Raw genomic sequence first — 16,835 nt, forward strand, 5'->3', positions numbered from 1 at the left:
AACTGCTGTCTTCGTCAAAAGTAATCTATATAAAGTTGGATGGCTGCAATTGGATTATGTCATCTCAGTGAAGGCAGCGTTATCCGTTTCTTTTATTGCATATATAACATTTACAAATGAAACCCACTTAACTGACCTCTCAGAAAGGGTTTAAATGTGTATTTGTGTCTGTGTCTGCTCAGCACTGCAGTGAAAATGGAGGAATAAGCCCGCTGGATGATGGACTCCCTGATTTCTACACGAAAAGAGTGCTCCCTGATAGGTAGGAGATGTTTTTTTACATTTCCACTTCCACAATTCTGTTCCTCAATATCCGCTGTGAACCTCTCGGTACAAAGCCTCCCCTCCATTTTACATGTTGAAACTGCGGATCTCATTTACTTAGAATTACTGCCATTTTCCAAAGCACACTATAAGCTTTCAGATTGAGTTCCTGGTTTCCCAGCAGTCATTGTTTTCCAATTGTTTTGCCACGCTTTGAAAATCTAATTAGAGGCTTCACACTTGCTTGAAATGAGTAATCCATGGCGACATTTGTCACCGCTAACTTACTGTTGCATCTTATTGCAGCTGTTTTGGAAACTCTCCTGAGAGATACCTGTTCAAGAGTAAATACAAGAAGACACATTTACTTAATCTTTGTCTTTGAGCTTGTCTTTCCAGTAATATATCTTGTGAATGATTTATTTATTTATTCATATTGGGGCTTTTTTTCTTTAGTTTTGGGTTTGTTTTTGTTTGCTGTCACTGCTTTCAGTTGTCAGGACTGTCTTTGAATGTTAACATCAGCGACATTTGGCGACAGTGGGGAGAATAAATAAGTTCTTTACCAGGAGGGAAAGACCTCCAGCAGAACCAGGCTCAGGAAGGGCAGCCATCTGTCCCGACTGGTAAGGGTGAGGGCGAAGGGGAAACCGACCTTACCTCACTGCAAGCAAATATTTTCTAAAACAATTCCCCTCGTCAGTGTTTTGCACCGTCACTGCACCCTGGGCTTAGCTAAGATGACTGTGATAGGTTTAACGAAATACGAACAAGCTGCACCGTTTATTTCCTCCTGTTTTAAAATGATAAGAAGGTGCAGCCAGACTATTCTCCAGCACTGACACTGCTGAAACTGCCATGCAGGACTATAGCTGCAATAACTTGACAAATGGATACAAGTAATGAGATCATTTTTACAGTCCAATGGTTGGATTCGCTGAAGTCTCTCTAAAATATAAGGTGTGCTTTGGAAAAGTCAACAGTGTCGGAATTAAAATCCAAGGGTAGCATTAGGGTGGTCGCAAAAAGCATGTATAACTCAAATAGGAGTATTTTTCATCAATTGATGAAACAGTTTCTAACAAAAGAAGCAAAACTGTGTGAATATGTTCAAGAACATAAGAGAAGCCGCAGTATGAGCAGACAAATCACACTAAAAGCAAGAGACTATGAATAAAGATGCTTTTATTGGTGAATTAAATTTTTGGAAACAGAGATTTTAAAAGATGGAACTGCTGAATTTCCTCAGAAGGATCAAATTCTTCTGCAGTGATTTTTTTTTTTGTTCAATTCACTGACTCAAGCAAATACAATTAAGTTAAACGTAGATTCCATTATTCAGATGTCATGTTACACTAATTTTGGTGTCTTATTGTAGTGACAGGTGCAAAATCAATGAAGGAACTGTGTTACATTTATTCTGGGAGTGATTTTTATAATAATGGGAACAATATAGGCCAAAATATGTGCTTTCAAAGACTGCAAAAACGACAATCCCAGCTTGTTTCCAACGATGGTGACAGGAATTGATTTCTCACATTTAGAAACACAAATACACAAAAATATTGAGCTACATAAAAAATTATCAAGCACCGCTTGTAACGTCTTCAGACCTGGTTTTGTTTATCATCATAAACAAAGTTAGCTCTTCGATGAAAGGCTGCTTTTGGTGCTTCATTCAGAATTATTCTCTTTTTGTTGAGGTTGCTTTGTAAATGGTCAGGTTGGGAGGTTTTGCTGTTTTGAGTGTCTTTCTGTCTCTGCGTGTGTGTGTGTGGATTTGATTATGTTAAAAAAAAGCTTCAGAATAAAAAGAATTTTTAACGAGGACACCTTCAAAGAGTTGGAGGTTTTATTAGTTACTGGGGGAATGGTAACTTTCTCTCTGTGGCTCACTTCTCTGTGAGGCTACGACTCTTTGAGGATTCTTTCTTACTGTTAAACTTTTTTACCATTTGGATCAATTAACAAAAATACATGTAAGCAATTTCCAAATTAAATCTAAATTCAATAATCCTTCCGTTAGCACGAGGTTTATATTCACACCCACACAAATACACTATAAACACTGTTTTTCAGACCGCATGAATCAATGATTCTTTTTTCCCTTTGTTGCGAACCCCGCTGCGTTCTGATAGTGTGTGCCTGCACACATCTTAACTGAGCCGTTATTTTAATTGGCTTATGCTTAGCTTCTTGTTTTTCATAATTCAAGAAGACTGCGTTTCTCTGACCAGTGTGTTGTTGGCCTTTGAAGTAACAGCGAGCTTCGGCTTGTTTAGCGTGTCCCACAGGCGTCTCACATTCAGAGGAAGATCTGGCAGATTCAGCTGTCCATCATCTTTGCTCGGCTAAAGATGATGTCTTCTTTTTTTTTGAACGATTAGTGAAGCTGGAACTGGCTGTTTAGAGCAGTTTGGGTTGTGTAAGAAGACATGATTGGTCGGCTGCACGTTGTTAATCCAAGAAGTCAAGGATTTGTGTGCACAAATGAGAGGTTGTTAAAATGGACTTAAAGAGTCCATTTTATACACATTTACAAGATAAGGATTTTATTTTGTTCATCTACTAGAATATGTTTATGTGTTTTAATTTTCTTAAAACACATTATTCTTCCTATAGTGTACATTGCTGCATCATCTGTTCTCAGCATCTGTTTGAAACGCTCAGTTTTAGCTCCTGTCTCTTTAAGACCCCCGCGACCAAAAAGCCCAGTCTGCTCTGATTGGTCAGCTGGCCTAACAAAACAAGGTGAGGTTGGTTACACACCGTGACCATAGACTGTATAAAAGATGGACGTAGCAACCGGCCCTGAAAAATGAAGCCAACCCGGAAGTGTCAAAAACCTACGCCCGCTAGCTGCTGGCTCCAAAAAGCCCTGACTCCCATAGACTTGAATTGGAAAAGAATTGATCACAGATCCTGAAATACCGCATTCCTACAGCTCAAGATTTTTTTCTTTTTAGTTTTCATAGTCAAATCCAGAGATCAGGTGGCCAATCTGAAAATAAATCAATACTGAATTTTTTAAAAATCGGCAAAATTTTGCGGGGCAAGGGGTGTGGCTGCTTTGATTAACAGTCGGCAGCGACCATACAGATGAAGCGAGGCGATAAATGTGGGCGGGCAGAGAGGGCCCGCCTCTCAATCCGTCTGACCAATCGCTGCTCCTATGGCTCCGCCCCCCTCCGACGATTTTTGCATCACTGGCTCCAAAAATCCAAGATGTCAACCAGGAAGTAGCAAAACCCTGGCTTCATTGTCTCAGTGCAGAAACCAACGGGTGACGTCACGGAAGCTACGTGCATCTTTTATACAGTCTATGACCGTGACCCCAAATCTCTGACTAAAGGGATGTCCTCTCAGCAGAAGTAGCTCCAGTTAGAAAATAAAGGCGAGGAAGCTGCTTACTCTTTGTTTTAGGGCATGCAAATAGCCACAGGGCAGGTGTTACACAAACGTGTAAAGGCAAAGTGTGTAAAGGAAAGCGAAAGCCCCAAAACTACAATATGGGCACTTTAATCTCACAAGGAGTTGGTGATTTTGTTAAATGTGTGACTGCAGTGTTGTAAAACATACATAATTTAGACCTAATGAGCCAAAACCTGCAGTTGCAAGAGTTTTGTGAGCCTTTATTTTGATGGAGCTAAATTTACTACCAGCAGCCACAACTTATCAGAATGATAACACCGCAGCGCATCGGGCAAGTCAGTGCTTTTAATATGATTGCAACGATAATATGAAAAAAAAAAGTACTCTTTAGATAAATTATTGTGTACCAAGACGCGTAGCTTAGCAACGCTCAAAGTGCAGCAGCAGACAAACAAGCGGCATAGACGCCTTTGATGAATTCCGTGACATCCTAATGGAGATGACTCATGTGTGGACACACTGTGTGATTGTGTTGGACTGGACTGTGTGCGTCACATTGGACCTCTCTCGCTTATTTCAGTCAGCTCTCCTCGCTGCACAAGGCGCACTCTCTGAGGAGGAAGAAGAGGAGAAACATGCTGGCCATCTTCGGTTTCCGCAAAAACCGCAACCAGACTCTGTCCAGTCAGGGGCTCGAATCTGAAGCCGAGGTTTATGGAGACGGCTGTCACACTGTCGCTACAGCGCCCATAGGGTTTGTGCATTTACACACTCACGCATATGATCTTCTTAGTAAAGGTGTGGCCTTGAACACAACACCATGTCCACGTGGTGCACCAGATAACAATACAGAACACCACAAAGCGCTCCATATTCTCATCTGCATCTTCAAATTTTCTGCTGATTTCTGCTTCTTGCTTCTTAAAAGGACAATCAGCGGCACTGAACTCCATAAAGACTCCGACAAATATCGCTCTAAATCTCCCTCATTTCTTTGTTGATATGAGAAATGGCTGAGAGCTGCCAAAGCGCAGGCAGGCTGATACCACAGTGTGTACACAGATGTAGATGACAGCCGGCAGCTCCGGTTCTGGATCCAGCAGTTAGCCAAGCGATTAGAAATGAACACGCTGCATGTCAAATACAGATTAGAATAGCGAGATATACGATTTTAGCCCAAAAAAGTGATATTTCTTAATTACCCTCTTATCAAAGCTTGTTACATTTGAGTCGTAACTGTGTATTTTGAATCTCTGGAACATATCAGCAGACTCTGTGGCAAATTTCCTTTCCATGTATTCCAACTTTTAGAACAGCAACAGAGAATGTGTACACGCTCCTGCAGCCTCCCAGGGCTGCTGCCAGAGCTGGATCACCCAGCGAGGGGGCTGATGGGAAAATAAACGATCACCAGGGGAAAAATACTCTTGTTTTGAGTCCGCCACCAGTGCCGGGCATCCCTCACCCAGGCGGGGGAGGAAGCAAACACCCCTTTTATTCTCCCAGAGAGGTAGGATCAGTGTGACCCACTACTATTACTGCTTATACTGACAGTTTGCAGCATTTGTAGCCTATCTGTTGCCTCTCTTTTTGTTTTGTTTTTTGCAGAAATTGGAAGTGGACGCTGTTTTTGACCAACCGCTGGAGACGGACAAGTACTGGGCAGACGACAAACAGAGGACAACAGATGTGCTGCAAGCAGACAAGCAGTGGATGGAAGGAAGGCAGAGCGAGCAGCACGTGGACAGACAGCGATTCGATGACAGGCTGCAAGAAAGGACTGCTGCAGAGCCGAGGACGACGGACAGACCGACAGACAGGTACTGGACCGAGAGCAGACATCCGGACAGACACGTGGACAGACAGTGGACTGTTGACAGACACACCCAGCGGCAGATTGACCGAAAAATAGAAAGACAGTGGATGGGCGGCAGGCAGATCGACCGGTCGTGGTCGGAGAACAGACCGACGGACGTGCAGGTGGACAGTCAGTGGGCTGAGAGCAGACATGTGGGAAGAATGACAGACAGACAAGTTCAGGCGCTTCACTTTGCTCAAAGGCCGCTGCCTCCGTACCCGTCGGACAGGACGCCCTCGCCAAAACAGGAGACGGATCCCCTGAGAAGCCCAGAGGCAGCAGCCATAGAGTGGCATCAGCAGGACGCGCTGGGAGAAAGACACACGGGTCCTGATGCAGGTGGAGGTTTTACCGATGGGTGGAGGAGCACCAGTGGAGGTGGAGGAGGGCTCTCCGCCAGCCGATCGGCTCCCTTGACATCAAAACCCGACCCCCCGCCACAGAGCAGCAAACCCAACCTGCCCAAGCTGAGACAGAGACATCGACTCGAGAGCTCAGACGCTCTGCCAGGTACTACTCAGGTCATATTTGTTCACATGCCGCCGGTCAGAAAGCAGATTTTTTTGCTTGCAAAGGACTCCTCACTACAATCTTTGCCTTAAGCATAGATGTCAGCCGCTTCTCTTTTATGTGTAGGTACGGAGGAGGAAGGAGAGGCAGAGAAGGATGCTGGAAAAATGGAAAGAAAAGAGAGAGAAAAGAGACGAGATTCTGAGGGTCAACCTCCTCCGATTCCTGAAAAGGTGTGATATTTAAAGCCAGTTTCTCCCACCTCAAGTCCATCCTTTTCTGTAAATCTAATTGCTAATGTTGTCTTGTTGTCACTGTTGTTTGTTTACGTCTGTTTTTCTGACCCGACACCCAGCCAAAGACCTCCTCGTATGTGACTTTTTCAAAAGAATCAGCCAATGAGAGGAACTTGCCTCCTCCTCCCGTACCCCCTCCTAACGTTAGCAAGTCCATACATGGGTTGCCAGACAGAGCTTCAAGTCAAGGTACCTGCATTGAAAATACTAATTAACTGATCGAAGCGACAACTTTTATATAGAACATATAAGCGCAAATAAATTAACATCTTCACATGGATTATTTAGATCACTTCTATACATCGTAATTTAAATGACTCAGTCTGAGAAACAAGGTCTAGATGCCTGCCTGACTTTGATATCGCAGTAAATGGTTTGGCTTTTCTTCAAACTCCACTTTCGATCTGAAGCATTTTTTCCCTGTATGCCAGAAGTAGGCTGGATCTTAGAGCTACATTACAGCCAGAGAGGAACATGCTGGAATATATCTGTATGTTCACTCACAGGGTGTCAGAGGTGCAAGTAAACAGCTCAACCTGCAGAAAACTTTAAAAGGATTGTTCACTTTCTTGCCGAGAGTCAGATGATACATCACTTTCATGAAGTCAGCAGCCGGTTGGCTTAGTTTAAAAGAGTAGATCAGCCGGCGGAGACTCCACAAAGTCACTGCTCCTGGCCAAGAAATAGTCTGGGTGCTTTTTATTACGCTAACGTGCCTCCTTGCTTACCTTACTCGGGGCTCTTCCTTGCATCTTAGCTCCTCTTCGTGTGGATGCAAGAGAGAGATGTGAGGACGGAAGAGCCGAAGCTGCCAAATTAGAAATCCTTCGCTCATTAAGGCCAATCCTAAGTGACCCCACTACCTATGACATGCTGCACAGCTGTATCACCTGACAAGTCAAACCGAAACTTTGATAAAAGTCTGCTGCATAGGATAAACCTGTGTTTCTTGGCTGCAAGCTCCTCCTAATACATCCTTGTCTTTTTCAATTGTACTCTTAAGTACTGGGAGAATCCTCCATGATGATGGAGGTGAAATGATTTAATGGAAAGAAAGAGGACACATGCGAAAGATAACTTTCATCTGCCATGTGCTATCTCGATCAGCATTGTTCCAGGGATTTTGTTACCAGGCTAGCAGTTTCCCTCTGTTTCCTGTCTTTATGCTAAGCTAGGCTAAATTGGAAGCCAGCTGGTTGGACGAATGTACCACATGGTTGCAAAAACCGTCAGTAGTTTAAATCCCAGCTGACCAGAATCTTACTACATGTGATGTTACCTTCAAATGGGTTGTTTTAGTGAAATTTTCTGTATGCTAAAAGCCACAAGGCCATGAAAGATTGCTTATGCAGCGGATGGGAGGTTAGTATATTGTAGTTGAAGCTGTACATAGTTTTTCATGGTAATTTTATAATATCTGAGAAGAATTCCCATTGGCCTTACCTTTCCTTTGCATTTGCTACATCAACGCTTGTTATAGTTAGCGTAATGCTTTCTAAATGCTTTCACTAAGCAAGGCTCTCCATGTTTTGATCACAAGTTTGCAAATTCATTTAGAAGACAATTTCATTTCTTTGCTCTCTTTTCCCGTGTTTCCCGTCTGTCGCCACTTGTTTTAAAATAGCCTACTTTTAAAAAGCTTAGCTACCTGACTGTTGACATCAAGCTTTTTTTGCACCAGTCGTGCTGATCTTCTCCTCTAACTCTCAACAAGAAGTATAGAAGCGTGATTCATTAGTAGGGGGTGGTAGTTTTTGTTCATGGCCACACAGGTGTTAATCCCCCATGGACCAATACAACCACAGTGGTGCAACATTGGTCTTATTAGAACAGAATATCTTACACATGACATTAAAACACAAATGAGACACAATGATTCAAACCGGAATTATTACATCAGTGCTGCATGTCTGCATGTGTGATGTCTGCTGCTTTCTGTCCATTTACATGTAGGCAGGGCCGTGTGACTGTATTAGGGCCGTCGTAAACCACAGGAAATCTTTATCACCTGAAATTGTACAATTGATTGATCGTGGTGAAAAACCCAACCTGCATGTTATCTCTAAATTAACTAAATCACTCACAGTGTGCTGAGTGCACTCTACCTGCTAACCTTATCACCCTAATGAATTACAAATAAACACACACGGCTTGTATTTGCAGCGTGATAAATCATTTTAATCTTGTTATTTTACACTGAAACCATGACAGACTCAGAGCTGCCCATATTCATAGGATTTTCAAACATAGAACAACATCAACTGGTGATCGCAGAAGAATATAAAAAGACAAGGTAGCTGCTGTTTTTACATGATCTGCCATGTTGGTTGTTGAGTTATGCAAACTGCTCTTTGCGAAGTTGACTTTTGGATCATCTGTTTGAACAAAATGCAGCCGAATCAATTACTTTTTTTTTTTTTTTTCAGCTTGGAGCCGACTCTGAGTAAACGTTCAGTAAATAATAAATAAAGTACACCAAGTAGTCTTGGGTAGATTGGGTAAGTTTAGAAATGTGAAAACGTGTTCGCAGGCAGTCTGCTCCTCCTAGACTAATCCTGGAAGGCTTTTAAAGTAAAACTTTTAAGCTGTTGAAAGTAACTCTGGAAATTGTCCAACCACTGAAATCTTCAAATGAGAGCGTATCAACCAAACAATGCAACAGCCGACCTGGATAATGCAGCTCTACAGAACAGAATCCTGTGCAGCTAAAAGTACCACAACACTGGTGAAGAATGAGTCGTATCTTCTATATCTTACACCAAAATGCAAAATCTGCCACCCGATAGGCTCGCCTTAAAGCACAACTCATACACAGCGACTCAGAACAGAATTACTAAATCAATGCAGACGTGTTGGTGGCAGAAATACGTCTGCATGCGTGATGGTTGTGCTGCAGGCTCATGTGAATGTATAGCCATGCATGTGCAGGGAATTGATCAGAGGAAAGAAGCAGGGAGGGTGGGATGAAAGAACAGGAAAGAAAAGAAAAAAGATGAAATAAATGCTTTGTCCCTCAGTTCAAGCTTTTTTCGTGTTTCGTGCATGTTTAGGTGATGAAGGACTCAGACCTCAGGCACCAGTGAAACCACAGAGGAACAGGAAGGCGATGTCCTGTGACGCAGGTACAATCACGCTTGATTATCTAACAGGCTCTACACGCCTTTGTGAACGTGTTTTGTTGATCTGTGTGTGAAGCGTCTGTATCTAACTGTTGTTTCCTGTCTTCGCTGCACTCAGGCACTGACAGGGAAAGCCCTAATAACGTTGAGAAGCCCCCAAATCGCAAACCCCCCGTGAAAAAACCTAGACTACCCCAAAACAGAAATAAGTCACTGGACTTGTCTGGTACATGTCTCTCTGTTTTTATTCATGTGTGTGTGTGTGTGTGTGTGTGTGTCAAATGTTTAAAAAAAAAAGTGTGAGTCAGTGTGTTAATCTTGTGGAGTTATTAAATTGCTTTTCATATCATGGATGCTGTATTTGAGTTAATTCATCAGTAGCTCAAAACAGATACCAGCGTCACCTTTCTTTATCTTTTTGTTGCCGGTCCTGTTCCACCTTGTAGAGAGCATCAACTCGGCGCCCGGTCAAAGCGAGCTATTATGATGCCCGGCAATCTCACCTGCCGCTGTCCGGCCGGAGTTGTCATGACAACCGTGGACCATTTCATCCAACGAGAAAACAAAGAGCGCGGAGGGGAGAGCCGGGGAGAAAAATACAGCGCAACATGACAGACATCATAAAACATCAGTCACTCGCTTCTGTTGGAGAAAAAAAAAGAAAACAAACAAAAAAAAACCCAACTCACTTTCCTTAATGTCACTTTTCCTCCCCTCACTGAGTTTCTTGTCTTTGCTTTTCCTCTCACGTGCTCAACTCTTTTTGTGGCTACAGTATTTTAACAGTATTTGCTACCTTAGAAAAACCCAAATGATCATCGTCGTGCGTGTCGGAGTGCTCGAGCGTCGTGGCTTTGCTAGACAAGAAGAAGAAGAAGAAGAAGAAGAAAAAACAAATGTCTTTATTAGAATGTGATTTCTTAAATCTGTAATGCATTTTTGACTGCTGATACAGTTGACTGCCTTGGTTGACTCTTGAAAATGAGTTGCTTCTTATCAAATGAAACTTGATGATTTATATCTAGTTTTGCTTTCAGGAACTGAAAGGTAATATATTTTATAGAAAAAAGTAAATATTATGTATGAGCACCCTCACTGTATGAATAAAACTCTAATGAAAAAACAACAATAACTTCTCGTGACTGCATTCTTATATATTTAATTTTGTTTATTACTTGAGCCACTAAATCAGATTACATTGTAATTAATAATCAATACTTTATATTAATAATGGAGCACATGTTTACTGGGACGTAAAAGGCTGTGCTTAGATTAAGTGCACAGTTAATATTGGCATCACTCTGCAACTAAAACAATTATTTGGACAATCAGTTCTCTGAGGGAAACTTAACTAACACTTTGCCATTTATTTTTTTAAGCAGAAATTCTCTGGTTCCAGCTTTCTACATGAGAATATGTGCCAGTTTTATCAGTTTTGCTGATGTTAAACAAAAAAGTAAAGTCTCTTTGTATTTAAGTCATAATTACTGTAATTTTTTTCACTATTTTCTGACATTTAAGACAAACAGTTACTTGACAATTATAGAAAATCACTCGTAGATGTCTTGATAATGAAAATAGCTGCTAACCTTTCTCTGAGTTATCTGACAAAGAATATTTTCAAATTCCTGAAAACACATCTCTGTATCAAAGCTACATGTGTATAAATCTAGTCGATGAAAATAATCCTTTCCTGCCCTAAAATGGCTTGGATGTCACTCGACCTTGTTGCTTTCTCTAGAATGTGCAGATTTATGGGCTGCTAAATGGCCTCTTTTTTAAAATGGCATCGCATCTGACAAAATTATGAGGTGAGACTTATTGAAAACAGTTTCTAAACACCTCACTGCACTCGAAAGATTCATTGAATTAAAACTAAACTTTGACTTGATGCATCACAACAAACTCAGTGATCTGAGTAAGTTACAAAAGACTACGGACACAAATGTGTAACATGCAGTATTACTATATTATTACACTCAAGTAAAGTAATTAAAGCAGCAGCAGCATAACAGTCAAGGCATCATTACTTGATAAGCACATTTAAAACAGCAGCTGTTGAGCAAAATTGCTTTCCAGTAGAGACATTAGGTCGGTGTTACAAATTAACCCAACAAGTTTAAATGTTAAGGTTTAGACACAACAGTATCACTAATTATGTGAATTTACCTGAGTAAGTTCAATGTTAAAGTTAGGAACCTTCAATATTTTATAGCTGGTTAATACATCCATCCATCCATCATCTATACACCGCTTAATCCTCACTAGGGTCACGGGGGGCTGGAGTCTATCCCAGCTGACTTAGGGTGAAGGCAGGGGACACCCTGGACAGGTCACCAGTCCATCACAAGGCTACACTTAGAGACAGACAACCAAGCACACTCACATTCACACCTATGGATAATTTAGAATCACCAATTAACCTCAACATGTTTTTGGACCTTGTGCAAGGAAGCCAGAGAACCAGGAGAGAACCCACGCTGCACAGGGAGAACATGCAAACTCCACACAGAACTCCACACGTGAACCGGTGACCTTCTTGCTGGGAGGCAACAGTGCAACCAACTGCGCCACCTTGCACCCCTGGTTAATACATTACATACATAAAACATAAACAGGTAAACGGCTAATGATGATGAATAAACAATAGGATAGTGAAAGTTTAACAGTCAGGAAATTGAGAAACGGCTGCAAGAGAGAGCAATAGAAATAGATAAATAGAGGACAAAGTGAAAAATAATGGTTACATTGTTAAAGATTCAAGGTTTGGAACCATTACGACAAATTTTTAATAAATTGTGAACGTTTGACTTGACTTCCAGGTTATATGCCTATTTTCTGACATTAACTCCAACTGACAGATGATGCTGATGATACATTAACATCACTTGAAGTGCTCTGATCAGAAATTTCAAGACTAATTGAAACCTGTTGTTGTGTAGGATCCATCAGTAATGAAGACCACGAGATTGTGTTGATTAGAAGACTTAAAAATGAAGCTGAAGCAGTACAATAGATGAAAACCCTAACTCTTCCTTTTGTAAATTAATCAGACAATGAATTACTTGTAAGATAGCTGACTGTAGCAGTTTACTTAGATGTGATCCTATTTGAAACAAGGGATTGTTGGGCCTCAGAGGAACTAAGTGCGACGACTAGAGTTTATTTTCCTCATGACGTATCTACCACCGTATAAAAAACATCATCTGGACATGTTAACAAGATAACAACTGATTTCACTGGAGGGGATCTTTAATTTACTTAAACAACTTTGCAATACATGATCTCAAAATAACCTATAACAGTTCATGTCAAGGCCAGAACCACGAGGTGGAAGATGGTGGCTCTGACGTGGCTGATTCTGTACCTGAGTGAAGCAAATTTCTAATGACCTAATCAATATTTATGCCGTCACCCGTGGGATTTTACCATGATTGAGCTTTTAGCAGCCGCTGGATATTTCCCTCAGGAGTTGGTGGAGAACAAAAACGGAGCTAAAACTGCACTAAAATCCACCAGGAGGCCAAAAATGCGACACAAAATCAATGTTGCTCCCCATTTGCTGAATGTGTAAACAGGTTCACTAATGATGCTTACCAGGCAACTTAAAGGCAACAATGTCATGTTTAAAGCTTGTTTCTGCTGCCCCCCAGTGGCCACAAATGCATCCTAGCAGGCTCAGGTGTCTCAGCATTGTAATCTGATGAATGTAAAACTGAAAATTGCATGACTCTGATTGTAGCTAATGAGTAAAATTATCTCCAATTAGATCATTGTCATCCTAACAAAAGGGGAACTCCTTAGTCTGAGCAGCCAATAATAAAAGCTGTAGCTACGGTTTCACGGTAACAAGCATCCGACTGCCTGGTTAGATTTTCATGATCACAGGTGGATGCTAAATTTACTTCCTGACTTCAGAAATGCCCCCTCTGGTTGGCATGGCAACCCCCCATATTCACAAGTCAAAGAATGTGAAACAGCAGGGGGCGACTGATCCTTACAAATGAGCCAACCACTGGGCGAAACACACACAACACACAACACACACACACACACACACACATGGTTTGAGTAGAGAGGCAGTCTCACAGGTTGTCATTAGCAACTATGCTGTGACCTTTTTTTTTTTTTTCTAAAGATGCTATAATGAGTCAGATATGAGTTAGAATACCGCCATGCACTGAAGAAATCCTGTTTTTTTTTTTTTTTGCAGTTTGCTGAAATGGAGATAAAGAGGCTGTTTTTTTTTCCCACCGACTCAGTGATTTTTAATGAGCAAACAGCCTCTGGGGTAATGCTAAAGAGATTTTTCAGTTGACTGAGACTAATTGCTGTGTTCATTAAATGTTACACATGTATATTTTGCACAGAGTTTGGAAATGCAATTTCTGCAACAGACCTCAAAACTCCCCCCCAGATGGTTACGGCTGCTTGGAAATCCGAAACTTAAATGGGTGTAGTTAATCACTCGGCCTCATCGCGGCTGCTTTCTGGATAAAAAGGTGATTTATTTTCCCTTTCTACCGCATCCCCTCCTGGCCCAGTCACTTTGCACTGTGCCGGAGCAACAAGCGAGTCTCTCCTGAAGCAATTGAACATCTCAAACTTTGATTTATAGTGAGATTAGAGGCAGTGTATTGGCAGGCTTTGCAACAATGACTTCATAACTGTACAGTGAAATATAACTGTGGTGTTGGTTTGAACTTTTACACCCACTCCGCCTTGAACGCGATGTAGGAATCCACGGTGTAATAATATTCCCCAAAATTAATGTGCCCGCTGTTATTGATGAACTGTGAGGAAAGTAGTTGCGGAAAGTGGAGCTCTGAGACTTAAAATGGGAAGATTTTGCAGCCAGACAGTTTTAACCGAACCGAAACCTACAAAAATAAAGATATATTTCCAGCTCCCCATCGTTTTTTTTTTTTTTTTTTCTTTTTTACCAAAACAACACAATTTCTTGGATCCTAATGACAGAACCCAAAAAAAAGACAGTTATAAGTTCAAGCAGCACCCAAACGGAGGACGTCTTCTCCATTGTGACCACCTGAACTCAGAGCTGAAGCACACACAAGTTATTTTGGCTTTACCGCTCTGTTTTCTTCACAGCTGATGTGAAGACACATCACATCACACAGGAGGCACCCGAATACATCCTACTCTTCTCATCATTCTTCTGCTTGTTACCAAGCAACATGATCACACAAAGGCCGAGGGAAGAGAGGAGCCGGAGAGAGAACATGTGTGGGTAGAGGAGAAAGATGCGTGAAAATAAAAAAGGAGGCAGGCAGTCCAGAGAAATGTGCACGATTGTGCTCACACAATAGCCCCCTCCCTCCGCCTCAGCAGCCCTAAAATCTAAATCCTCTGCTCCGGCTTCCTTCCGGGTTGATCAAAAAAAAGGCCTCTGTGACTTGTTTCGTTCACGTTTCAGAAAGCGTAGAGTAAAACTTGACAACCGCGTACGGTGCGTGTGCTTAAATTGGCACCCAGAAGGAGGTTTTCACCCTCTGTGCTGTCAGAGCAGCAGCTACAGCAGTTAAATGGGAAATGACTCATGAAAGCGGACGATGATAAGACGCAGTGTAATTTAATGTAATTACTAGCATGTCTACAAAAGGTCATAAGTGAGCTGTTCGGCTGCGTTGTCATGGGAACTGTCTCCGTAATGGGTGACAGGGGCCGCTGCCTTTGGAGTCACCTTATGGCCCTGCAGCCTGTTTGCTAGACGGAGCTGCTCAAACGGCATCAGTCACAGTTTTGTGGCAGCTAATCAACGTGTGCATCAACCTGCACGGTTACCGCTAATAGGGATTATGCAACTCTATTATGTAATTAGAAGAAAGTGCACCCTTCACGGACAAATAAAAACGGGCACCTTAATTACACGTAGCTACATTTTTGAAGAGTCGTACGGTTGCTTCTTGCTACAAAAAGGTCAGAGAGAAGAAGAAGTGTCTACAAGTAAAGGCAAAATAAAGATGATAAATAAATGACAACTGCAGATTTTGTGCGAACTGTAAAGAGAGCAGCTGCAGAAAGTGAAGCTCTTAAAATATGCAGATTTTGCTATGAGAGAGTTTTAAAACAACACAGCTTTTTATAGTTACTATCATGGCACAAACTTAAAAAAAAGGATGGTTATTGAATACAGCAACCAAAGGAGACTGTCTATTGTGACACCTGGACTCTAAACTTAAATACACAGGCAGAGTTAATGTGGCTTGAATTTCTCCAGCCACAGTAAGTAAAGGAGTCAATAAATAAATAAATAAATGCATGAATGAATGAATGAATGAATGAATGAATGAATAAATAAATAAATAAATAAATAAATAAATAAATAAATAAATAAATAAATAAATGTAAAATAAAGATACCAGATAAATTACAACCGCAGATTTCGTGCAAAATGCAAGGTTTCAATAAAATAAAATAAAAATCCATAAGTATTTGTAAATATTGGGGCTGAATATTTTGGGGGAAATGTAATTGTATTTTATTTTGACAGATATTTTATTTTATTTGCAATATCATTTAATAAAGTCAAACGTGTGATAGAATAAAATGACATACAGTCACAATATTAACTGCTCCAAATTCTAATGCAATGCTGAGAACTTAATTGCTTCTGATATTAACTGGCATAAACGATTAGCACTATAGCTTTAACAATGACAAGCAATCTCTTTCATTAACTGATAGGTCAGGAACATGGCGACGTGCTGCTCAGCGGAGGCCATTTTTTCTTCATCACAACTGTAAATGATTTCACTTTCAAAATATTCCATTTAATTTCAAGTTTCAATCTAATACATTCCAGCTGGGAGATTTAAATTCAAATGTAAACGGACATACAGGTATTTCCAACCATAGATGCCAACAGACATACTCAGTTTTTCTCAGCAATAAAAAGAAATAAAGGTACCTGCCCTTTTCCCCAGTTGCAAGAAACATCTTCATGTCATTTTTCACCTCAGCAGGAAACACAGAAGCTCTTTAAACTCCTCTGCACAAGCAGATAATGAAAAATGAAGCTCTGGGCTTGAATGACTTATTTACCGTCAAACGTATGCAATGATGTAGAAGACACATTCTGACAGCTTTGATGCAGTTCTGTTGAGGATGCAAGTTGAAATGCTGCCACTAGATCTGAATTTCAATAGAGGAATTCCATGTGGTGAACGACAGCATCATGGAACATGTCTTCAAAACTAAGAGAGGAATTAATGAAGCTGAATATGTCACCTGTGGATATTGATATGACATTGCCAGGGGCTGGATCAATAACTGTAGGACACCGGGGGACAGGGAGCCACACTGCTGGTTGATGTGCTCCGTATGACATGAATTAAAGATGCATAAGATGTGCACCTTCACCGTTAGACTTCTGGACAACGGGTTTTAAAACTGGAC

General features: G+C 41.2%; 1 protein-coding gene across 1 annotated transcript in view; it reads left to right on the forward strand.

Moving 5' to 3' along the window:
* Nucleotides 1-10,537, forward strand: part of LOC103357426 (leucine-rich repeat-containing protein 16B-like) — a 38,809-nt gene extending 28,272 nt beyond the window's left edge. The window contains exons 32-40 of the mRNA XM_008281982.1: nt 183-262; nt 4,217-4,390; nt 4,948-5,146; nt 5,245-6,004; nt 6,131-6,237; nt 6,360-6,489; nt 9,351-9,422; nt 9,538-9,645; nt 9,866-10,537. Coding sequence (XP_008280204.1) covers nt 183-262; nt 4,217-4,390; nt 4,948-5,146; nt 5,245-6,004; nt 6,131-6,237; nt 6,360-6,489; nt 9,351-9,422; nt 9,538-9,645; nt 9,866-9,906 — 1,671 coding nt within the window. The 3' untranslated portion in view covers nt 9,907-10,537. The remainder of the gene's footprint in view (nt 1-182; nt 263-4,216; nt 4,391-4,947; nt 5,147-5,244; nt 6,005-6,130; nt 6,238-6,359; nt 6,490-9,350; nt 9,423-9,537; nt 9,646-9,865) is intronic.
* The last annotated feature ends 6,298 nt before the right edge of the window (nt 10,538-16,835 follow it).

The sequence above is a fragment of the Stegastes partitus genome, unplaced genomic scaffold, assembly GCF_000690725.1.
Source record: "Stegastes partitus isolate 25-593 unplaced genomic scaffold, Stegastes_partitus-1.0.2 Scaffold253, whole genome shotgun sequence".
Taxonomy (NCBI): Eukaryota; Metazoa; Chordata; class Actinopteri; family Pomacentridae; genus Stegastes; species Stegastes partitus.